This window comes from Arvicola amphibius, chromosome 11 (assembly GCF_903992535.2).
Source record: "Arvicola amphibius chromosome 11, mArvAmp1.2, whole genome shotgun sequence".
NCBI classification, from domain to species: Eukaryota; Metazoa; Chordata; class Mammalia; order Rodentia; family Cricetidae; genus Arvicola; species Arvicola amphibius.
Genome location: NC_052057.2, coordinates 5,241,036 through 5,265,986, shown reverse-complemented (window position 1 = coordinate 5,265,986; position 24,951 = coordinate 5,241,036). Strand labels below are relative to the sequence as shown.

Below are 24,951 nucleotides of genomic sequence, written 5' to 3'. Positions count from 1 at the left end.
ACTGCACTCAAAAGGAGTAGGAACCCATAATGAATCAAAAAATATGCTATAATATATAAAGGACTTATTTAAAAGAACATCAAAAGGATATTTTTATTACCTCAATTCTAAATATTCTATTCTTAATTAGAGGCAGAACAGGAATTCAAATGCCTAATTAGACATGAAAAGCACTAGGCACTAAGACTCTTATCTAGAGACACTAAGCAAAAAGCATGGTCAATGATGCTGGAAATTTCTATTAGACATTGTGGGGCTTAAACTTCATTGTCAACTTCACTGGCTCTGGAATCAAGGAAGACATAAGTCACTGGGCATATCATTGAAGCATGGTACTTGAACAGTAACTGAACTTGCATCCTGATCAAGAAGTAGAATGCAGAGAGAGCAAACTGGGAATGGTATGCGCTTTGGAAACCTCCAAGCCAATCCTCAGTGACACACCTGCTCTAACAAGGTTACACCGCCTAATCCTTTCCAGACAGGTCTACCAACTGGAGAAGAAGTATTCAGATCCACAAGTGAGTGGGACGATACCATTCAAAACACCATTAGGTGAAAGAAAAATGTTTTCTTTTTTTGTCTCATTATTTCCATGTCTGGCAGGTGAGTTCATCTGTCTCCATGCCTCCTCTGGGAGGCAGCTTTTCCTGGTACTGTATTCTGCTGCTGATATCAGAGTTTAGCATGTTTGGACTTCAAATAATATTGACTGGAGATGGATGGCTCCCCAGCAATCTTCTAAGCTTTCAAAGTCAGCGTGGGACTACTGATACATCTAGTTTTGTGGGTTGAGGATTTCCTGGAGTCTTAGCCACTTCAGTGTGAAACAGCAAGACTATAGTACATAAGACAGTCTAACTACATTTTATTATATTTTAATTCTATTAGTTTTGTTCCTCTAGTATTTACTATTCCTCTAGTATCATGAACCATGATAAATACAGACACAAACTGATCTATTTCTAGAAAAATAACATTTTAAGGACGTATCCATTGGCCATTTATAGTATTTCTTAAATAAACAGTAATTTTTCATTTGAATATTGAACATTAGAGTACTCTTTGCTTCAAGATTAAGCTATCATGTTTAATGATAGATAAGAAAGAAGGAAATAGTATTATTGAATGAATACATATCATTAAAAATTAGTTGACTCTGCAACAAAGGCGATCTTCAAAGGAGACATTTAATATTTTCCACATAAAGCTAAAACCATCTGCACATGGACTGAAAGGTCAATTTTACATATTTTTCTTTGCACTGTTCTCACAAATCACCTTAATCATCTTTAGTAAGATGACATGGAATACTCCATTTGGTTATTATAATTCATTAATAGAAGGCATAGGATCCAAAATTGAAATAATAACTTATTTTAACAGTCATGAAATTTTGAACATTCTTACTATTTTATGGCATGGAACTTTCACATTATAACCTAAAATTGACAGAAGTGATGTCAACTCATCAAAATTTATTGTAAAATAGACTTAAAGACATGCTAAGGATTCCACCCCAGGATTCCAACAGCTGCACATATGAACGTATTTTAGGTGGTGAAAATCTAATGTTAAGTGCAGTCAGAGTAAGAGCAGTCTTTGTGTCTGAGATTAGTCACTCTATGTACTCGTTACTTCAGAAGGACAGCTAACTATATACAGGCTTGGTGCCATTGCCACTCAGTGTTCTATGGGATGAGAAGTTCTAGGTGTCCTCCCCTAACATATATCAACGTTATTTCCCCAATTACAGTTTTTATTAGCTAATAATTTTTCTATCTCATGGAGACATATTTCCATTACTGAAATTATTCTGCTTTGAGATCACAGATTTGGAAGCATTATCTTGTCATGCAGACTTCATCTCTGTTATGGCATAAAGTTATAGGGATATCCTTCCAGGAACTCAACTGGAAAGTTAACAATCATCACAGCATCTCATCCAAGTTAGGTTCCTTTAAAAATGGAACTTCATTGACTAGCTGGAGACTTGGTAAGGCAAACCAACATCCCCTTGGTATTGGAAGCTGATTTACTTATCATTTCTCCTTTTCCTGTCTCTATTATTTATTTTAAAATTTCACTGTTTGATCTTAGTAAAATTGGCAGTGTTACACAAATATTTTATCTATTTATTCATTGAAATGGTCAATTTTTTCAAAATTGGTGAAAATATCCAAGGTGCATTAAAGGGTTAAATGTTTTGATGCCCTTTGTGAAAGCCCAAACATTAGTGATAACAATTTCCATTTCATTCATAAAACTTTTCTATTTCCTACTAGATTAAAAAATTTTCCCCAAAATATAAGTGTATTCTTTCCAAGATTGAAAGGCATTAAAATGCAATATAGAAGATAAATGTATTGATACAGTTTTTCAATTGAATGATTTAGCAGCGATTCTCATTATCTCCAGCCATCAGAAATTCCGTGCACTGGGGAAGTCTGTATAGCTGATACTTCTTCATCTCTGTTCTAGACCCACAAGCTCTCTGAGGCCAATTGAGTCATTTTTATTTATTTTTATAACATTTTTTTCTTTGTAATTTTAATTTTTTGAGACTATAACACAATCACATCATTTTCCCTCCCCTTTTCTCTCGCCAAACCTTCCTGTTCACACTCCTCTCCTCTGCCCTCTTTCAAATTTATGGCCTCTTTTATACACACACACACACACACACACACACACACACACACACAAACACACACACACTAGTTTCTTAAATATGTAAATACAATCTGCTCTATCTGCATAATGTTTCCTACATGTCCATGTTTTCAGGACTGACTTGGTATTGCACAGCTAATTGATGTGTCCTTCCCTGGGAAATACTATTCTACAACTCTTAGCAATCTGTAGTTGTCTACAACTATTTGTCTGTGATTGAGTCCTCATGAACTTTCCACTTTCCAACTTATAATGTACTTACATTAAAGATATGAGCACTAGAGAGGACTAGAAGGTGGGATGAAACAGAAACTCACTCTGTTTTCAGTCTGAAGATTTCATAGAGGTAAGAGCTTCCTAGTGGTTAGTTGTTTGCTTCTCTGATTTTCATCTTGAACTGCCAATATCAGTCTCTGGGTTTTTAATTAGTAGCGCCACATCTAGCACCCATTGTTTGGGATACAAATTCACTAAAAAGCACCACCCAACTGGCTAGGTTTTCCTTTCTTTTCTCTTGCTGGGATTTCCCTGAACCCCCTTCTCAAATTGCTGCAGAACTAGGTAGCTGACTTGAGACCCAGACAGGCTTTTACTTTCTATGCAGCAGCAATAAACCTCACATCTTCATTACTGTTGGTGGCAGATTTGTGAGAACATTGGAAATTTATTAAGGCAGGAGTTAGTTAAAAGGGAGAGTGTTTTCCCTCATGTTACAAAATGGGAAACGCAATTATGATAAAGAATGTTAGGTCTCTACATGATTATGCAATGCCTGATTTAAAAAAGAAACAACTAAATGAAGGGGTAATCAACTTAACCAGGATGGACATACTGTTAATTATCATTTTCATAACACTTGTTGTCTTGATAACTCTTGGGGATATGGGATGACACTCTGTACGCTATGACTATTTTATTACTATTGGTTAATAAAGAAGCTGCTCTGACCTATGGCAGTCAAAAGAGAGCTAGGCAGGAAAACTAAAATGAACGCAGGAAGAAAGAAGGCGGACTCAGGCAGGTGACATGTAGCTTGTGAAGGAAAAAGATGCCAGAATCTCACGGGTAAGATTCTTATAGCCTTGTGGTGATACATCAGAATTCAAGCCCTTGTGCTTGTTTGACATGTAATTTTCCTTCTGAGCCATCTACACGTTCCTTGGGAAATGCATAAAGACATTTGGAATACAGGAAAATGTAAAAAGACAAAGAGCTGTGAATTCACTACACATAGGGGTAAGTCACTTACTAACGTAGACTGCGGCTGCTTTTCCCTTCCCGCTGCCATCGCTCTCCACCTTCACTTACAAGGACATCTGTATCTGGGGATAAGGTCCTAAACGCAGCAATCTAAGTCTCCCTGACAAAACGACCAAAGATGCTTCATCCTTAAGCATAATCTTCCACCTAAATTATTTAGCTAAATTCTTCTTTTTCTCTCTCTTTCCTTCTTTCTTCTTTCTCTTTTTGTCATGTCAATAATGAATCTCTGGTAAAGAGAAGTAATTGAAGCTGAAGGTGATAACTCACTCCTGTTTTGGTTTGGGACTGCCTGTGCCAAAAAGTCAAAAGGCATTTGGTGTTTGGAAATTCAATGGCAGATTGGGATGGACAGTAAAGATACTGCTTCAGAAAACCAAAATGAAGCAACCAAAAAATTCATTCGGAATAAAATTGTGCAGGATAATGACTTCACACCTAAACTGTTCAGAAAAGACAATTTCATACCATATGTTAGCCATCTTAAAAATAAAATGGAAATCCCTTTCATGGTTAAAGTACTTAATTTTGATAATTTTAATTAAATACTTTCGCCTGCCTACAGTTTTGCTGTAATTTCATTTATGATATTTGTAGATGTCTTTTACTGCCATTGGTTTTTAAGTTTCTATTACTCTACAAAATGAGTAGCCATCCACATCCATACAAGGCACTATGCTTTGGGTGGACAATTTGTAAGATTTAGAACAAAACTATGCAGAAATAATGCAGAAATATGAATTGTAAATTACTTCAGTGTCGTATTTTTCTTCAAGTAATTATAATTATAATTGAAATATACAATATGTAAAATATATAATGTATAAAATATAATAATCATAATTGAAAAGTTTCTAAATTTACCAACAATGATTATTCTTAATTTTATTTTACTCTGATCATTGAAATGATGTTAAAATTCTGTTTTTCCTCTGTCCAGAGCCCTCAGACATGTTTATTGTCATGGCAACTGGTGTGAGAAAGACATCTAGTATAAACAGAGAGAGATAATTCTTTATAAACATGGTAATAAAGTGCATCAAACCCTAAATCTTGCTTGTGCATTGTTCTGTAATGCTCATCTTCTTTCTGAAGCACACAAACTAGGCTTTTTAATCATTGTAAAATGAGGGAACTGTTGAATAATTTCATCATTGTGACCTTTCCTGAGAGATTGTCCTCGGCATTCACTATTGTGAAAACCAATGCTTTGTGGATGATGTGTGTGCTTGTGTATGGTCTGTAAGCAAAAGCTTTCTGTGGTCTGATGATGGAGCACTCAGCTGGTGTGGCAGGGGTCAGTTTCTAAATGACCAAGCCAGACTGTTGGAGACCAATGACATTTGTGGAAAATACCTGTGGGAAAAAGATAACCTATTTATCGTGAAAAAGGCACTAATTTGCCCAATAATCATAATCCAGTAATAAAATGGAGTCCCTTCTCATTATTGGAACTCTGAAGTCCCATGACTTAAGAGCCTCCTGTCCATGTCTTTAGACTTCTTTTCTTGTGAAATTTGAGAACCACTGCTTGAGTTGCATGGTCACTAAGCAGGGCAATAACTTTGAAAGGAGCCAATGCCAAAGCCTCCTAAATTTTGACCTTTTCTGCAGTGTTCTAACGAGGTCAAACTGAACAGAGGTGGCAGAACCAACTCCTTATGAGCTACCTATGTCCTTAAAGCCTGCAGATGAATAAAATGCTTCCTCAGATGCTCTGTACAATGGTGATAAAATTAAAATGTCAGAGAAAGGAAGGTTGCCAACAAGGAGGAAATGACTTCACCTTGCCATCTAGAAAAGGAGCAGGCATGTAATCAATCTATGCAACATGAAAGATGAGAAACATGTAATAGATATGACTAACCATGCATGAATATCATCACCATGTTTACTGTGCTATTCTTTTTTTGTTTGTTTGTTTTTCGAGACAGGGCTTCCCTGTAGTTTCTAGAGCCTGTCCTGGAACTAGCTCTTGTAGACCAGGCTGGCCTCGAACTCAGAGATCCGCCTGCCTCTGCCTCTCGAGTGCTGGGATTAAAGGCATGTGCCACCGCCCAGCATGCTATTCTTTGCTATGTCTTCATGTTTGGGATTTATTTAATGGCTACAATCTTAGATGCTATTTACACATTTAAACATGTGTGAAGGATCATAAAGGATCTCTTCTTCTGTGGGTAACATCCTACATATATATATAGCCACTCTAAATTTCTGCAACATTTGAAAGCTGTATATATGTATGACTCCTATGCTAAAATGAACAGATACTTATTTATGCCTTACAGACACTGTTGATTTTTGTAACTGTAGCACAGAAATCACTGGCAGTACTGAAACTAATAGAAACTAATAGAAAAAAAGGAGGGTTTACAAACTAGTGAAATCACTATTCTCTATGTCATGTCATTGGGGATCAAGAATTTATGATGAGTCTTTGCTACAGTCAATCAGCAAATGCAAGGATTCTAACATCACTGAAACAGTACTTCCCATCCGGTAAGTAAGCCAGCCCATAATACCTAGAACACTTTCATTCATGATCGTACTTGCATGCTTTATTGGCTCAGGGCTGTTAATGAGGACCTTGTGTGTGCCAGGCAAGAGTTCTGCTTCCGCTCCAGTGACACCCCTAAAGGGGTGACCCTTCTTGCACACTTTCATTTTTAATCCTGTTAAAATTAAAAATTTTATTTTTATTTTATTAAAAATCCTGTTAAGGAGACCTAAGTGTCCTGGGCTGGTTTTGAACTCATTCTGTAGTCAAGGTAGACCTCAAATGTGTGACTCTTCGCTTTCCCTTTCCCAAAGAGCTGAGATTAAAAACGTACACTTCCCAAGTCCAGACATATATATTCAATGTCATTCATGACAAAACATTTCGCCCTCAAGGATAATCTCAGTTATTGTAACCGTCTGGTAACCATGACTATGGATTTGTAAAAATGAACACACAGACACATACATACAGACATACACACTTACACACGTATAAAAGCAGGAAAGTTTCAAATTAACTCTTTCTAGGGAGGGACAATTGCGTCGATACTATGTAGCTGTCATTTATACTGTTTCTAGTATACAAAAACGTCTAAGATGTTGAGTAACAACACTGCAGTTTAATGCACCTAGATCAGAACAATTGTCCTATTTGCAAATGAGAGTATTTAGACTCCTTGCCAAAGAGAGGAAGAACTTTTGCTTTGACAAGGATTTGGCAGTGTTTTTCTTCCTCACACTAACAGCACTAGCACGTAACACTTGGTCAGAGAGTACACGGTGTGCCCTGTCCTCCCAGAGGTGACAACTGGACTGATGACACTGAGAAGGACTAAGAACACACAGGAAGAAACTCCCACTCCCTTCTGAAAGTCAGTATTGTCCTTTGTGGACCAACAGACCTGTAGCGGGCTCACAGAGAATGCCACTGCCTCTCTAGATTCTAACTTGCTGTGGGAACATAGCAAACTCAGGTTTTGTTAAAAAAAAATCATTTTCTAAACAAAATTTAAAAACTATGATCTGTCCTATTTTAATGAGGGGAAATGATCAAAATTGAAACTCTAAAAATAGTAGTTTATATTTGAAATCCTAATTCCCTCCTAATTATAGGAACGCTACAGTGGCACTCTAATTAAGTACTATTAGCAAGCCTACAGCAGGTCATGGCAGTGTAACAGAGTCCTTAGAGAGAAAGCTGTAGATATATAGAGGCCACTTCCAGCCCCAAATCTCTCAGATTTTTCAACACTGTATTCTACTTTCCCTTTCTTGCAACAAATATTGATGTCAATTTATTGATTAGCATCAAGGAGAAACACACATTTTAAATTAGAAAATTTAGAGCTCATGCCACGCTTCGAAATCTATATGGACTCACCAATTTCAGTACAGTAATAGTCACACAACTTAATTTAATATTAATTTATTCACCAGAACGCTGAAAGTACTCTAGGCTTTTGAATCACTGTAGTACAAAAGAGATTACCATAAGAAATTACATAGAAATTCAATGTAAGTTACAGTTACATTAACAAAGTTATTTAATGAAACTGATAATTAAAATTAGATTAATTTGTAAGAAATCCAAATTGGTTTTTAGAAATGGACATTCATCTCCAAACATTCTAGGTCTTATTCATTTTTTTTTTAGCTGTAATTTGATTTGGACAGTGTCTTTACTTCTCAAATTGTTTTCCCCAAACCTAAACTCAAAGCTTGCTGTTGTTACAACAGAAATATGATGCGGTTTCTCATAGATGCTTTAGTAGAATTAATAAAATTCCAAGTTTTAAAATAACAGACAAAGGAAAGCCTAGCAACACAATGACATTATGTCGTATTAGAAGATTTAATAACATTAGAAGTGTTCACGGGGTCTTCAGTCAGGTTGTAAAAAATCAGGTGGCCAAATAACAAAACACACGAGCACATGTTCAACTTACTTCCCCTATTCCCTCTTCCTGGAAAGCTGGCCACCATGACAATCTAATTGGTTAGCTTTCAGCCTGCCTAGAATGTACCTTACATGGAAATCCCAAATACCTAGAGTTAAAAGACGGTTGAAGAAGACCATAGAACCAATGTGTGATGAACATTAATCTCAAGGTAGGTAGCAAGCATTCCCTTTGCATCCTCTCTCCTTTCCAGCAATATAAAATTTCAACTACACTCAGATAATAGACTGAGAATTCTTGGGGAACTGGTGACAGAACAAATATTTTATCTTTAAGATGTCTAAATGAACTATGTTTTGCTCACTACATTTAGCATAACACTTATTAGATTGAAGTTCCTTTCATAAACGGGATCTAGGACTGAATTCCCTTACACTGAGCTGTGTGAGGAGGAATGATATACCAAGGTTCCAGCTAAAGATTTACAGTATCCTGGAAAAAAAACACAGGAGTATACACAGAAGGAAACCATTCTAGTATTACATTGTACGACCCCATTATCAAATATTAATGCAAGTGGCAAGTGTGTCAAAAACTAATCATAGACTTTGATTTAATCTAACATGGAGAGATGAGCCTTTGAGAACAATACATTTCAAATCATAAACATGCCATGCATTTCAATGAAAGTCGTAGTGCTTTTCTATTTGGTGGTATATTTATCTTAAATTCCCTCTTCTGACAGGAACACAGTAAGTAGCAACTTGTAAATAGTCAACCACACAGTTTCTTTCTCTCACTAAGAGCTCATACAATGCTGTGTGCACTGAGATCAGCCAAGGCTCTTTCAAGTTCCTTCCAGAGCTGCCATAAAAGACACAGCAAGGACCTGATCACATTCCAACCACAACTGAGGCTTTAACTTCATATAATCAAATGTGGATAGGGTCATGTGTAGCAAAAATTTTAATTGGTCTTAATGATAAAAACCCAGAGTCAGGTATAGGGGTTAATGCTGAAGATCAGAGAAGCAGAGAGGCCAGCCACTAAAGAGTTCTTTTACCGCTACCAATGCTCAGGCCAAAGGGGGGATTGTGTCCCCAGACTGCATCTCCAGACTCCATCTGTCTCCCCCCAACCTCATCCTGCAACTGTCTCCACCAAACCCATGCTTATATAACATGAAAGAAAGCTGCAGCACCCTTTCCTTTGAGAATAGAAAACTGTATTTTGTTTCCGTTTTGTTCTCAAGGAAAGTCTATTAGTTTTTATAAAATTAAGATTGCATAACAATATTATTTCTTCTGAGGAACTTAGAGTAAAAATGTGTGGAAGCATAGCAAGAGTTGGATATCGGAACAATCTGAGATAGAAACATACCAAGATCAAAGTCAACAGAGACAGCTGGTTCTTTCCACACAGCACCCTTTCATGGACCATGGGAAGAAGAGGGAGGATAATTTACAGGGATTAAATTTAGAGAAAGCAAACAAGCAACACAGACACTAAGAAACCAGAATCTCTTACCCTGAAAAACTCTTTAGTGGAGCCAGAGTCTAATGTTCCATAAGCAATTTCTGTTTGCTTAGACAGATCCTCGGCACTTTCAATGGGAGACACCATCCTCTCTACGGTCAGGAAGGCAGCTAAGTTAGCCGTGTAGGAGGAGATTATGATCAGGGTAAAGAACCACCACACACCTCCAACAATGCGCCCAGAGAGGGATCTGATAACAAGTATGAAATGGATTCGTAAAGTGAAATGAAATATCTAATATAAAAACAAGTTAACATTCATATGCAAATAGCCGCTTACAGAATAGTTCACTTTATACCTTGCAATATATATATATATAATTTTAGCTCAGGAAACTAGGAACGACTAACAATTTGAGGCTAGAAGTACAGAGTAATAAGATTGAGATCTGAGGATGTATCCAAAGACCTACACTACCCTTGGGATCTTCCCATAACTATAGACACAAGTAATTAATGGTGTAAAATTTCACAAGAAAGCAACTTCAGGAAATGTACAAATATCTCATCTAATATACATAATACTTTGTCTACTTATGATGCAAACACAAGCAGAAGAACTATAGAGCAGCATTAAAGTTTATAACAAAACAAGTGTTACTAAACTGTGTAGCATTGATATAGCTTTCAGCATAAAATACAGTCTCCCCTTAACGCAGCTGACCCCCACCCCACAAACAAGCTCAGCTCCATCAGGTTTTGGGGTGTGAAGTTCATGTGCTTGACACAGCACCAGAGAGGAATGGAAGATGAAATTTGAAATGGCACTGAATGTAAAACATAATTCTCAATGAATAAATAAATCAGAGGCCTTCACGGTGTGGACTGCTCTGACCCTGTTCCTTTGTGTTTCCTGCTTGAAAGAGAAGGAAAACTCAAAAGAAAACAAATTAGATGCTTAAAATTTAAAAGATATAAATTCCTAATGTGAAGTACAAGAGGACAGCAGCATCTGTCTGACTATAAACACACGTGATGTTTTTTGAAAAAGCTTAATAGATTGCCAGTGTTTTTCTTTAAATATTGAAGGAGATGAATGCAGTTATGTAGATACCAACAGCCATCTGCTGTGTTATTTTAGATTGTATGGGATTCGTCATATAATTGAGAAATTTGAAGTAGCAGCATTTCTAGATTGTTTAAACAAAAAAAGTTGGTCAATTTAATGGCAGAATCAAATTTATTGACTATTAGCATTAAGCAATGAAGCCTTCGATACAATAGATATAAGATAAATTTCCGGTGATTTTTAGTAGAATAGACCACTTGTTCAATACAAAAGGACTAGCTAATTCCAAAAACCTTAAGGTTTAGGCCATCCGTTGCTTTAAATGAAAAACTGAAGGAGTACAATTTAACCCCCAAGCCAAAGTCACTATAAAATGTAAATATTCAGATTAACATGTTAGAAAGGAAAGGTTTAAATATTTCTCACATGGAATCTAAATCAAATGTTTTATAAATATTGGTTCTGGGAAACTCTAATATGGACACAGCCATCCTCCAATGTATCCTAGCTTCCTATGCAGCAGGATAATTATAGGACACACACCTTGAACTCAGAGGACAGACTCAGAACATGGCTGCTTGGATCCCTCAACACTAAGGATGTTTTTTTTTTAGTGCATTTGACACTGCATTATATCTCCTACCTGGTTAAGAATTGTGCTTATATGTTATTCTATTCTAGTTTAAAAATAAAAATTAGTTATCACTTTTCTTTTATTGCAGTGCTTAAAAATATTATTATGATCAAATATTTCAGTGTTACTTTAACTATATTAATTGTAAGACATAGAAAATGTTTTTAGATTTTATCACTTATCTTTATTTTAAAAGCAGCAATTAATTTTTCTGAGAATTCTGGAGAAATTTTATTAAGAGGAGAAAACTTGATTTTGATTTGTAACAAAAGTTGCCATCATCAAAAACAAAGATTTTTTTTTTTTTTACTTTCTGTAGCAGATGCTGAAGAATGTGAAAGCAGAGACACTGTCATGTCTTCTAAATACACACCAAATAATGATGTTTCAATGGCATAGGATTTACATGGAGAGATATTGTGGATGTAAAAAAAAGCAGTCTGAAGAATAACAATAATCATTGTGCACATTGCCTTTCTAATGCCTATGTTTTAAAAACATATCTCATAGTGAAGGGACTTCAAACCAACTTTCTTCTTTTGTTTTTTAATTTCAGGCAAGTTATAATCACTGGTTTCAGTAAATTGTCCTAGACTGCACTTCAAGTGTGCCCTCTTAACGCTCTTAACGGAGCTCCACAGCAGATCTCACTTGGAAAGGGTGATACATTTCCAGGTTTATCAAAGGAGTTTCTAAGTGGTCTGTTCATTTTCACCTCTTTGTAAGACAGCAACCCATTCTATTGCTCTGCTGTGCAGTGGCCATAACTGCATTCTAAAACAAGGCAGTGCACTTCATTCTTTTATTAAAACAATCATTAAGTTGGTCAGTGTTATGCTCTAGCTTCAGTTTTAAGTGTATACGGAGAATAAGCAGAAAGATAAGTGTATTTTTATTATAGGTGTTATATCTAAATATTCTGAAATAAAAAATATATTAACAAGGGAAATACCCTAACTAAGAAATACCTTACTAAGAAATGAATGCTCTTGAGTGAGAACTGTAGTGAGACTCGAGAATAAAATCAAAGCACAAAAGAAAATATACTATTTCAGAAGTAAGCTTAATAAAAAAAGAGAGAGAGAGAGAAACTGTCTGAATGCCATAGTGGACCCTGGAATGTTCTAGAATAAGTGTGCCTTCCATTCCAGCCACAAAATCAGAAGGTTTCCTGATGCTTAGCGGATACTAGGTAGCAAAGCATCTGCGGTGCCATGCTGTGAGTGGGAGGTGGGAAGGCTCCCAGACCCGGTCCATCTCTGGGAACACAGGACAGTACCTACTTCATTATAAACCCACACACAAGTCTGCTTACCCGAAAGGCAGAGCAGAATGTGTGTCAGCCAAGCTCAGCTGCCTTTACTTACAATTAGTGACCAGGATTCAGCGGTCTTACCCAAGCTCAGCTGCGTTTACTTACAATTAGTGACCAGGATTCAGTGGACTTAACCAAGCTCAGCCATGAAAGCTACTGTTCTATGGACCAGATTGTCCTCTGAGTTTTCAGTTTTGTTATTTTTTCTTCCTTATTCTTAGAAACTGATCATCACAACTCTAATTTAAATCAGATAACTAAATATAGAGACGACAACCCTTCTACATGTTGTCAGAGTTTAGCTCTGCACTTAGCACCATATACTCCTCTTTGTATAACATGAAAATATATTTAGATTATTTCTAATTCATGGAAGACCTAAATGTGGACAAAGATTTTTCTTTTATAAATACTTACTTTATTTGTTTTTTTTTCTTTTTAATGTAACTTTTATAATACACTACCATTAGAGCTACTGACTATCAGAGATCAATTGTTAAATAATTTCTGCCTACGGGGTACATTTCCTTCTTCTCAGCCATAAAAAGATACTTTAACACTCAGAAAGCTATGCATTTTAAAGATGTTTATATTCATTTTGAAATTAATTGCTTGTAATCCACTAAATACTCAAAAACTAATATTTGAATGAATTATCATCAAAAAGTCACTCCCTTTACTAGTAAAGATTTACCCTTGGAATCAAAGGAGACTATTCTACCTCAAATTGAACTGGCCCAGAAGACAAATATCATCCTGGCTTTAAATGTTAATGATACCACGCTAGCAGAAGCAGGATTTACTTGTCTGAAGAGACACAGGTACTTATCATGCATGTTGTAACATAAATAAAAACAATTGGTGAATTGTGACAGACATCTGATAATTAGTCACTTTAGTCTAAGATGATCATATCCTGATGTGAATCTCTGATGTGTGAGTGGCATTTGCAGCAAGTCATTGGTTTTCTGTCTGTATTTTTAGATACCTGAAAATGTATGATCGACCTCTATATGCAGAAGCCTAATATTCAAAAAGTTTAATAATCTCTCTCTCACACCGTTTTCATGAACTGATGATAATAGGAAAATAAAGAGATGAAGTATGTTCAAATGAAGTGTTGTCTAACATGTTGTTGACTCAGAAATAGCTAACATCGCCCATTTTCCCATATACAGGTCTGTGGATCAACACACAGATGACTGTAAAATGAGAATATGCAGCAAAAACACGGTACCCCTCCAAGCAGGCATGGAATGATAGGAACCTTATGCATTTTATAGCCTCTCCATGGTGTGTACAATTTCACCAGGGAAACACATGGCCAACATTCAAAGAACATTGTTCAGGTATTTCACAGGCTTACGCCGATGGTAAAAGTTTGTCCTCTAAGCATATTAAATTGCTTGGACAAACAGTCGGCAGCTGGAGACATCTTCATAGTGAACTCATAAACACCATGGACATCCACTTGAGACCTAAAATGCACAAAGTTGAAGCAGGCGAGTGACCAACCTTGGCGAAATATCGCATCCTTGCTGCATAAAGGCACCCAGGGAAAACCAGAGACTATTAAAAATCCCAAATTCATTAGTTGATTCACTACTTTGTGTTTCTCTTCCATCTTCAAACTCCTCAGTGTGCCACTCGTAGGGGCTAAATCTGCTGACCAGGAATAAAACTACACTGACCCCAATGTAGGCAAACACAATGCACATCCAGATCTCATAGGCTAAAGGATCAAGAAAGGAAAACACTCCTGGTTTGGACTTCTGAGGTTTCTTGATCATGATAGAGATTCCAAGACTCATGAAGGGCTTGGAGAAGTCAATCACCTCTTCTCTCACAAGGGTGATAGTTAACGGAGCAATTGCAATGTCAGCTTTCTGTAAAGGAAAGAAAGGAAAATAACAGGACCCACCTTATGGTTAGGAAAGACACATGTCTAAAACTTGGGATGGAAAGTCAAGAGTGGCAGTAATTATGGCTCTGGTGCTAAAGAATAAGCAAGAGAGCTGTGTATTTATTCACCAGCTATTATAGACAAATCGTTGATTTATCTGGCTTAGATAAGGTCATTACACATTTCTTGTGATTTACACTTGAAGTTTTGTGATAACATATGTGCTTAAAGACTGGTCAATGCATGTTTCAGTTAATTTTCCAGTTTACTTCTTGCTTTTGTCTCAATCTTTCAAGTTTTATCAAAGAAATAAAACAGTTCTTTCTAGAGCATCATGGAATGCCAAAAACTGATATATGAATATTTTAAAATACAATGACCATTCTCTCAACAATGGTTCAAACTGAATTACTTTACCTTTAAAGAGATATATACTTACCCCATATACAAGCTCTCCAACCATACCATTCCAAATTTTGGTGTCTGCATCCCTGGCCCCATACTTGCCATCCCCAACAATAGTCAACTTGTACTTGAACCCACAATGTTTGGCAATTTCTGCAGCTAAGTCAACACAATAGCCCTCATAACGCTCATTCCCCTCAAGCATTTCATGATTTTTCTTCATCATGACATATGGTGATTCCTGTAAGGAAAGATGATATGTTCAACTGATTATCATCATAATTTACATACTGTTATTATGTCAAATTCTTAGCTTAATAATTATTTATTATACCTAGGCATATGTTGATATAGATAATATGGCAGGCATTGATATAACAATATATAGGCATAGTGCTTCTACAACCAACTTCCTTAAATCTCTATATTATTGGTCATTAAAAATGGCTTATATATAATCATATCCAAGTGAAATACACAAATGCTCTTGGCATAGCCTCTCATTTTATTTGTAATCCTTAAGCACCAGAGAGGGAAATTTTTGCTTAACAGCTACTATATTCAGCTTTGGGTCTTCCTTACCCTTATTGAGTTCAGGTAAGAACTGTGTTACTGCTACTCCAAGTACAAACGTCATGTAGAAAAAAAGGTACATGTAAAATGATCCATAAACTGAAAATGGTCATTGTCATGGCAACATACTGATTCTATTCCTGAAAGTTTCGTGTCTCACTTCATCTAAGAGATGTAATACACTAACTAGAATAATGCTAAACATATAGTTATACAAGCTCTTTCTCTAGAAACTCATGAGAGAGGAAGTACAATGAAATGGTTCAGCAAATCTAATGTTGTTCATTTGGAGTTACAGAATATAAATCTAATTGAGTTAGTGGTTCCTTTCAATAGCATGATGAGGGTGAGAATTCCCACACGTCTAACTCACACTCATGAAGAGAATTCCAGGTTCCACTAATGTTTTATCTAAATCTCTTATAAGTGTCTTTATATTTTCACCTCATGTTGTTAGGAAAATGAATCCACCAATTTATAACCTCATTACTAAGTAAGAGAGCCAAACCACGAAACCACATCCCTAATGAATTCCACCTTCTCCCCACTCCTTGCTTGGCATTGCATCTTCATGATCCACACATCCAGGCAAGCTCTGCCTCCTTCTTGCAATAGTCATGTATTTGGAACAGGGCATATGGCTACCACTGTGTTCAAATGAATGGTATAAAGGAGATCACACTTGCTTTTCATTGTGCATAAAGAGGGCTTAGCAGCATTATTAGATCATATTACCAAATTGGGGGAAGGGTGGAGATGAACCAGAGTTGGGTGAGATTTGAAAGGAAGTGTAAAGAGCAAATAAGACTTTGCTCTGCCATTTACTAGTGTCTGCAACAGGGTACCAGTTAGCTATCAAGCTAGACTCCAGCCTTCTGGAGGATGAGAACATTCTACGTGCTTCAACTCAGCCTGTGTATAACCGTCAGAGTAGGTAAGCGTGCAGTAAGGGATACAATGACAGGTAAGCAATGAATTTAGCATTGTGAAAGCTGCTGGGTGTCGTTACTACTCTAAAGCCTAACCATCAAGTCTCCAAGAAGATACTCTGAATAAGAAAACATGCAGTCCAACCTAGGAATGTGCGATTAATTACCAAGATTGTGGTGACCACCACAGTTTTATTTTCAAGCCCGGATGTGTCATTTCCAGAAGGGAGCTCGGTTAGGGTGACAACCATTTTATCCACTTCACTCCAGTACCCAATCTGGAAAAGGTCACAGTTGATGAACAATGATGAGAAGTGGCCTGGCTTCATGGAAAACACTTGACACTTTCAAACCCATGTCTGCACCCAAAGCAATGCCCACCTTACATAGACTTCTAAGGACTGGAAACAATTTTACATTCATAAACATGCATCTGGTTGGAAGTGAAATTGCAAAAACAAAGATAATTCATAAAATTGGGTTGAATCTTCCTATTTTATTATTTATTTATTTATTTATTTTTGTTTAATTGACTCAATAGCTTGTTAGGTATCCCTAGTTTGTCTAGACCTCACTATATAGCTCAAGTTATATTCAACTCACAATCCCCTGCCTCAGCTTCTGTAGTTCAGAGATTAAAGTCATGTGCCAGTGCACCTGGCTTACTTTTTACATTTACTGGATAATTTAGTTAATGGGGTAAATAATTTATACATGTAAATATATCCCAAACAGTGACAATTTAGCCAGACTATTTTAAGGCAAGATTTTGAATTAAACAGTTTAATACGTGCTTATACCACTATTTATTTGATTTAATTGCATTACATCTTTAACAGTTCTTTTCTATCTTATAATTAAAGTCTTCTTATCCAAGTTGAAAAAGTGTGTAACACTTCTGCATATAGGTACTATTTTAGATTAATTATTACTATCACTTATGAAAAATGAGTTGATTTGATTCAAAACAAATTTCAAAACTGAATTTGTTTCTAGAAGCAGCTGATCACGTGCACATGCTCTCTGACCCCAGGAGTGAAGAAGGCTCATGACGGAATCTGCCTCTTCAAAGGGAGACTCCATTTTAAATGCTTAAAGTTTTACCTTCCGGGGCCCGTTTGTTTTGAGCTCCATGATATTAATCGTGTAGTTTATTCTTTTTCCATTCTGGTCAAATTTTATATTTCCTGAGAGACCTTCAACTTGAACCTAAGGATGGAATGAAAACAGAACATAAATTTATTAAATCCAAGATACAAACTGGGAAGATTGCTCACACTGACCTGAACAGGTTACTTGAATAGGGTGTTTCTGTTTACTCTGTGTGTGTGTGTTTTAGTTTATTATTTAAATAACATGTTTTTCATTTATTTTACTTATGAACCCCCACTCCCTCCTCTCCTCCGATATCTTCCCTTTTCTCCCCTTTCCCATCTAATCTTCTCCCCAACTGTTCTTCCTCCATTGCCATTCAGAAAGAGGCAGACCTCCCATGGGCTTGCAAAAAACATGGTACATCTAGCTGAGGCTTAGCTCCGCCTCCTACATCAGATGAGACCAGGTAAACCAGCATGGGGAGCAGGTTACCAAAAGCCAGCTAAGCACCAGGGAGAGGCTCTACTCTCATTGTTAGAAGCCTTACTAAGAGACCAAATGAATTGTCACACACATGCAGAGGTTGACCTAGGTTGGTCCCATATGGGCTCCCTGACTGTTGGTCCTGTGCCCATAAGCTCTCAGGAACTCAGGTCCGCTGTCTCTGTGGGACATCATGACATCCCTGGCTGGAACAATCCCTCTTCCCTTTCTTCCACAAGACTCCCAGGTTCAGCAGAGTACTTGTATGTGGATCTCCCTCTGCTTCCATCAGTTACTGGATAGAGTATCTCTGATGGCAATTAGGGCAGTCACCAATCTGCTTACAGTAGATGACCAAATCAGGCACTCTCTCTACTATTGCTAGTAGTATTAGTTGGGGTCATCCTTTTGAACTCCTGGGGGTTTCCCCGGCACCAGGTTTCTCCTTATCCCCCATCAAGATAAGTCTTTTGTCACTCTCCCCCAACACCCTGCCCCCAACAGACCTCCCACACCCAGTCCACCCCACCTGCGCGCTCTAGTTCCCACGTCTCCATCCTCTCAACCCCACGCCAGTGTACCCAGGAGGTCTTTTCTACTTCCCCTTCTAGGGAAATGTACATTTCCTCCTTGTGGCTCCTCGCTATCTATCATCTTCCGGGCTATGCAATGGAGTACTACTCAGCTGCTAAAAAAATGATGACCTGAAGCCGGGCGGTGGTGGCACACGCCTTTAATCCCAGCACACGGGAGGCAGAGGCAGGCGGATCTCTGAGTTCGAGGCCAGCCTGGTCTACAAGAGCTAGTTCCAGGACAGGCTATAGAAACTACAGGGAAACCCTGTCTCGAAAAAAAAAAAAAAAAAAAAAAAATGATGACCTCATGAAATTTGCAGGCATATCGAAGGAACTAGAAAAAAAATCATTCTGAGTGAGGTAACCCAGACCTAGAACAACAAACATGATATGAATTCCCTCATAGTTGTTTATAAGGAATAAAGTGTAGGATAACCAAACTGTCTACTCTTTAGTCTACCTTTGTCTTCTGAGGAGACAACATGGCCTGTATGTTCAACATAAGGAATAAAACAAAGGTAACTTACATGTTTTGGCAAAACAAAAAAACAAACAAACAAAAAAAGTCGTACAGAAACCACCTTAATGACTGTGTGCTGTCACATTCACACCCGTTCTGTGAAACTGACCTGTTTGAGGGCCCTTTCTATTTCTACACCTTGTCCCCAAGGCACAGCTGGGTTGGCCAAACAGTCCCCTGCATTGCCTCTCCGGGAGATTTCAATCCTCTGCTTACGAAGGTTGCGGAATGCTTCGGTCATCACTTGGACAGCATCGTAGGTCAGGGCAGACGTATACTAAAAGGAATCACACATTTTATAAGGATGGGAGGAACTCAGAACTTTGTTGCCCATGACCTAGCCTACCATGCAACATGGGTCATCCAGACTGCTCTTAGCTACCAAGCAGCATGAATACTGGATAAAAAGGACCAAGACGTTAAATGTATCTCCTCCATGTACCTATCTTAGAACCCAAACAGAGGTTGGGCTATGGACTACAGAACTCATTCTGAACACTCAATATGCCCAATTATCTCAGTATCTCAGCTAACTTAACCAGAAGCTTATTGTATCTGTTGAGATCAGGTTATCATTGAACCAGTATTTTTATGGAGAGCTATTATGATATGTAACTTTCAAAATAACAATAAACATATCTTCAATGCCCAATAAGAGATTCATTGGTTAAAACAGACAGAAAATAGATGAGTTTTTTAACCTGAATCTTTAATTCAAGCTTGGCAGTTCTTACATACACATTAGAGCGGTGTTAGACCATTTATTTACCTTCTCCTTTGTGCTTCTTGTATTGAGGAAGAAGAAACAGACTCCACCACTCCTCAGCTATTTCTGTGATTTACCAGTCTATGAGGATGCCAGCTCAAACTTACAGAGGCAAGCATGTATTTGCATGACTCTGGCAGGCCTTGCCCTTTTCCCTTTCCCTCCATACCCCTAAAATCCATTTGATGGAATTCCTAATGCTACTCACCAAGGTCTGCTCCCTTATTTGGCCACTTCCTCCTCCTGAAACTGGCTACCAAGTCCAGCAACCAAAAGCCCCCTTTGGCTCACCTGTTTAACATGCCCAATTAAAATTAAATACCTCATCTTAACACGGGGTTTCCCATTTTATCTTTATAAACCATTATTTGCGTATGTGCCACATCTGTCTCCCTCTGTCCAGAGGCACTCCTTTGTACCATCAGGACAAATTGCTCTTCCCCTTTCCCCTCATCTTCTCTTTTACCATGGCATCCTAGCCCATTCTAACACAAACTTCTGCTTTTTCTTTTCTTAAGTATTACACTTGCAAGGTCATTTACTGCTGTTCATTTCTGCAACAGTCAGAAAGTGGTGTGGGAAGTCCTTCTATATATCTATTGTTTTTATTGGTTAATGAATAAAGAACCTGCTTTCGGCCAATGACTTAACAGAGTAAACCCAGGCTGAAAGAGATATATAGAGAGAGTAGGCAGAATCAGAAGAAGGCATGTAGCTGCCCACAGGAGACAGACACACTGGAACCTTGCCACTAAGCCACAGCCCCATGACCATACACAGATTAATGAAAATGAGTTAGCTTAGGATATAAGAGCTAGCTAAAAATATGCTTAAGCTATTGGCCAAGCGGTATTGCAAATACTATAGTTTTGGTGTTATTATTTTGGGTTGGAGGGTCCAGAAAACAAACAAGCAGCTTCCAACATCAAGGAGGCAGATATTTTAACTTTCATTCCCCATTTCATAAAGAATTGCTATTTGAAAACAGGTGTTGGTGTTTGGTGTTTGGGTGTGGTTTGTCCCAAAAACGCGGTCCAGGAGGGAGCTCCCACTTTGCGGTAATTCACTTCCGTGACTGATATAGGGACAGTACATTACCAACCTACGTCTGAATGGCATACAGCACACCTGGGCAATCTTACTCTCCAGTAATTTGATTCTTCCTCCACAGTGACTCACATCATTTTCTGAATACCATAGCCTTCACCTGCTTCTCGTTCTCAAACCCTATTCCGATTATGTTGTATTGTGGAGAGGAAGACGTCCCCCCGTAGAAGTTCCTGTTTTGTCACTTGGAGAAAAGCCCAAGCCTCACAACACATTTGTCCCCTGAATGGACAGAGCAGAGCTGGCCACACTTTTCTCAGCCCTCCCATTCATGCAGTGCGCTAAGGCTACACCTCCAGTTTCCTTAAACACATTGGTTTCTGGAATCACGTCTGCAGTATGCCTCATCAGCACACTCCTGATAGTCTCTATAGAAACTCAACTTCTTTATTATTTTCTACCTCAACTAAAGAAAGAAATGAGAAGAGTGGAGGAGAAAAGAAGAGAGGGAAGGAGGAGATAAAAAGGGAAAAGGAAAATACTTTGTCAAATATTTTCTTCAAATCATCATCCCATTTTTTCTATTCCCTTCTTAGGAATGCTTTGAGAAAACAATCTGTCCTGGCATATTAGTCTTCTTCAGTAAGTGCTACTTTTTGCTCTGTGGCTGTGAGTGCCACCCACAGACTCTGAGAGACTCTGACTCTGCTTGGGCAGGGCAGCCATTCCTACATAGCCATCCTCCAGTTCCTTTCCCGTTTGTCTTATTTATAGCATTTTCCAGCATCTGACCATCCTATGTGAACATTTTTCATCTGTTTCCTGTAACTATCCTCCGCACCAGAACAGATGCTTCAGGGAAGGGTAGCTCTTGCCTATTACCCCTGAATTCTTATAGACTATGATTGGGCTTCGCCTATTGAAAGCGCAAGAAGAAACAATGAAGGGATAAAGAAAGAAGGGGGAAAAGGAAGGAGGGAGGGACGGAGGGAGGATTAGAAGAAACTTAAGTTTCTGACAACAAAAAGATGTTTAAGGGCTGGGTAACTGTAGCAGAGCATCTCCCTAAAGCATTCACAAATCATGCTCATGATTAAACAAAAAATAAGTGAAAAGATACAGTTTTACAGCTAAGCTTTCCAATTCTGGTCAACGAGAACAGTTGAACAAGTGCATTACCTTTAAAAGTGAAAGAAGGGCTAACCACCAGGAAAGGCAGCTGACTCCATTACTTTCACGAGATTCTATTTCATGGATCACTTAAAAGTTGTATTATATTCCTATCAAAAATTATGTTGATGTAAGAGAATTGCTGAAGCTTAATAAGAAAGGACATAGCAGGCTGCATCTGCCTCACTGTGTGTCTGTTTTTATTAGCCCACAGTGAGAAGCATTCATTTTCTTTCTGTACACTATTCAGTTTATTGCCAAATTAACTCTTAACACTAATTCCTAGGTCTTTGAATAGGTAATGGAACTTAAATTGAATAAGTTGAATATTAAGAAAATATTGCGATTCATATTAAAATTATACTAGCTAAAAGCCAAGATTTTCATTAAGTCAGCTTGCTCTTATTACAGGGAGGCACCCATGAAGCCACCCGCTAACTGTTTTAGAGACTATAAATGTGAGCAAAATGCATTGGAAATCTGATTAGGCTGAGCTAAAAGCGTTCTGATCCACGCAACACAACCCCATTGCTACAGAGCATGCTCACTGGGCGGAAAGCCCCCTCAACCTTGCCCAAATGCTCAAACCTAAACAAACGTTCAGCTTATTGTCCTTTTAAATTAAAACGCCCAGTCGGAAACACAATTCGGAGCACGCAGATAACGAGCAGCCCGTGACGCACGCAGCGCCCATTAACTTCTGGTTTGCATTTCCGGTTCATTTGTTTCCCTCAACGAGTGTGCTCACAATTTTGACTAGAGAGTGAAAGATTTGTGGTTTCCACTGCTCACTAAAGTAGATATAAATTAGTTTGAAGAGATGGTAATGGCTGTGTGACTGTCTTCCTCCTCTGAGAAGAACTGCTGTGTCCCTGCCCTGATGTTACATTCTGTGGACTCTCTCAGCTGAGTTAGGAATTTATCCTTCAGCGGGGGGCCATTTAGCTTAGTGCTTCCCAGCATCACCACCGCCACACTCACACAAGAAATCTGGGAAATCATTTTTATGGTCCATTTTCCAAATGCATGCCTTATTACATTTTAAGTGTCTATCTATTGAGACGTATATTTCAAAGATAAAATGAAATACTAATTTTACATGTTTGTTATGTCCAGTAACATCATGCAATGGGATAGCGTGATCACGGGTACCAGAAGATGGCATCTCTAACACCAGAAAAAGGCATCAGAGAGGAAAACGTTTGTGTTTATCTCACCTCGTGCGTTAGGAATATAAAAGAGGATGCCGTGAATACAATGTAAGATTTGTAGATTGTCGCACGCCTTTAATCCCAGCACTCGGGAGGCAGAGGCAGGTGGATCTCTGTGAGTTCGAGACCAGCCTGGTCTACAAGAACTAGTTCCAGGACAGGCTTCAAAGCTACAGAGAAACCCTGTCTCGAAAAACCAAAAAAAAAAAAAAAAAAAAAAAAAAAAGATTTGTAGATTGTCATATGGTGCCATGGCTTTTTACACATATTTCCTACACCTTGAAAACATAGAAAATTGTATTTAAAACAGAAATACTAACTTCTACTCACTACTAAAATGTTTTAAGTCCTATAGATTTCATCATTTTCAATTTGTTGTGAAACTTGAAGCTCTTTGGGAACAGTTTAGAAAGTGCAGAACTTGTATATCAGAAAGCAGGCCTGGGCTCAGACTTGCCTCTTGCTCCTCCATTGTCTTGGGGTGGTTTCCAGAGTGTTTTATGTGATGCTTAAGTGAGGTCCTCAACCTGTGGGTTGTGACCCCACGAGCATGCAGCCCACACCCTGCAGATTTTACATTATGAGTCCCAACAGTAGAAAAAGTACAGCCATGAAGTAGCAATGAAATAATTTTATGTTTGGAGGTCACCACAGCATAAAGAACTGTGCTAAAGGGTCGCAACATTAAGAAGATTGAGAATCGCTGTTAGATTTAGAGAAACAAAACGGTGTCTGTACTGTGTTCGCAGGTGCTGAACATCAAGCTAATGGAAGAAAGCCCATGTTCCCCTTGTTTTCTAGTTAGCATTTGTGATATGGCAGTTATGAAAAAATCCAAACATACAAATTATTGTATCGTGAATTTATAGTTATTAAAAAACCTTAAGCCACAGATAGTTTTGTTTGATTTTATAGGTGAAGATTACAGGTCATAAAATAATCATTTTTACACAGTGCTCCAAAATTTTCCTACCAGGGAGGAATTTGAAGGCAGCTCTCTGTGACTCTGAGATAATTACCTGACTTTCCGGTTCACCTGAATTGTCACTATGTAAAATCTCAAATCTTCCAAAGTCTTAATAAATTTATAAGAAAAATTTGGAAAGCCTTTTATTTTAATTCCTCACAACGCATAAGAATCAAATAGAGACTCAAGGAAAAAGAACAGTGGGAAAAAGTGCACTGTGAGCCTAGAATTATTCACGGAACTTAATTTCACATTCACCAGCACCCACCCCCTGGAAGAGCTGTCTGTGATAAGGTCATCTCTAATTTACTGTAAAGCATCTTGAACATGTGCCCTTTGGAACTGCAGGGCACAGAGGCATCAAACCTTCATGAAACTCTATGTCTTTGGCAGTCAAACAAGCTAGCCATAATTTCCAAGTCAGAAATAGCTCAGCAGAAAGAAACCAGAATTAGCATCTTTCATTATTTTCCGTGGATAACAA

General features: G+C 37.9%; 1 protein-coding gene across 3 annotated transcripts in view; it reads right to left on the bottom strand.

Moving 5' to 3' along the window:
• Gria2 (glutamate ionotropic receptor AMPA type subunit 2) overlaps nucleotides 1-24,951 on the bottom strand; it is a 116,627-nt gene that overhangs the window by 4,366 nt on the left and 87,310 nt on the right. For all 3 annotated transcript variants that reach the window (XM_038347469.1, XM_038347471.1, XM_038347470.1), the window contains exons 7-12: nucleotides 19,416-19,583; nucleotides 17,738-17,842; nucleotides 16,801-16,911; nucleotides 15,166-15,372; nucleotides 14,339-14,709; nucleotides 9,858-10,056 (exon numbers count right to left, since the gene is read on the bottom strand). In XM_038347469.1, the coding sequence (XP_038203397.1) occupies nucleotides 9,858-10,056; nucleotides 14,339-14,709; nucleotides 15,166-15,372; nucleotides 16,801-16,911; nucleotides 17,738-17,842; nucleotides 19,416-19,583 (1,161 nt within the window). The remainder of the gene's footprint in view (nucleotides 1-9,857; nucleotides 10,057-14,338; nucleotides 14,710-15,165; nucleotides 15,373-16,800; nucleotides 16,912-17,737; nucleotides 17,843-19,415; nucleotides 19,584-24,951) is intronic.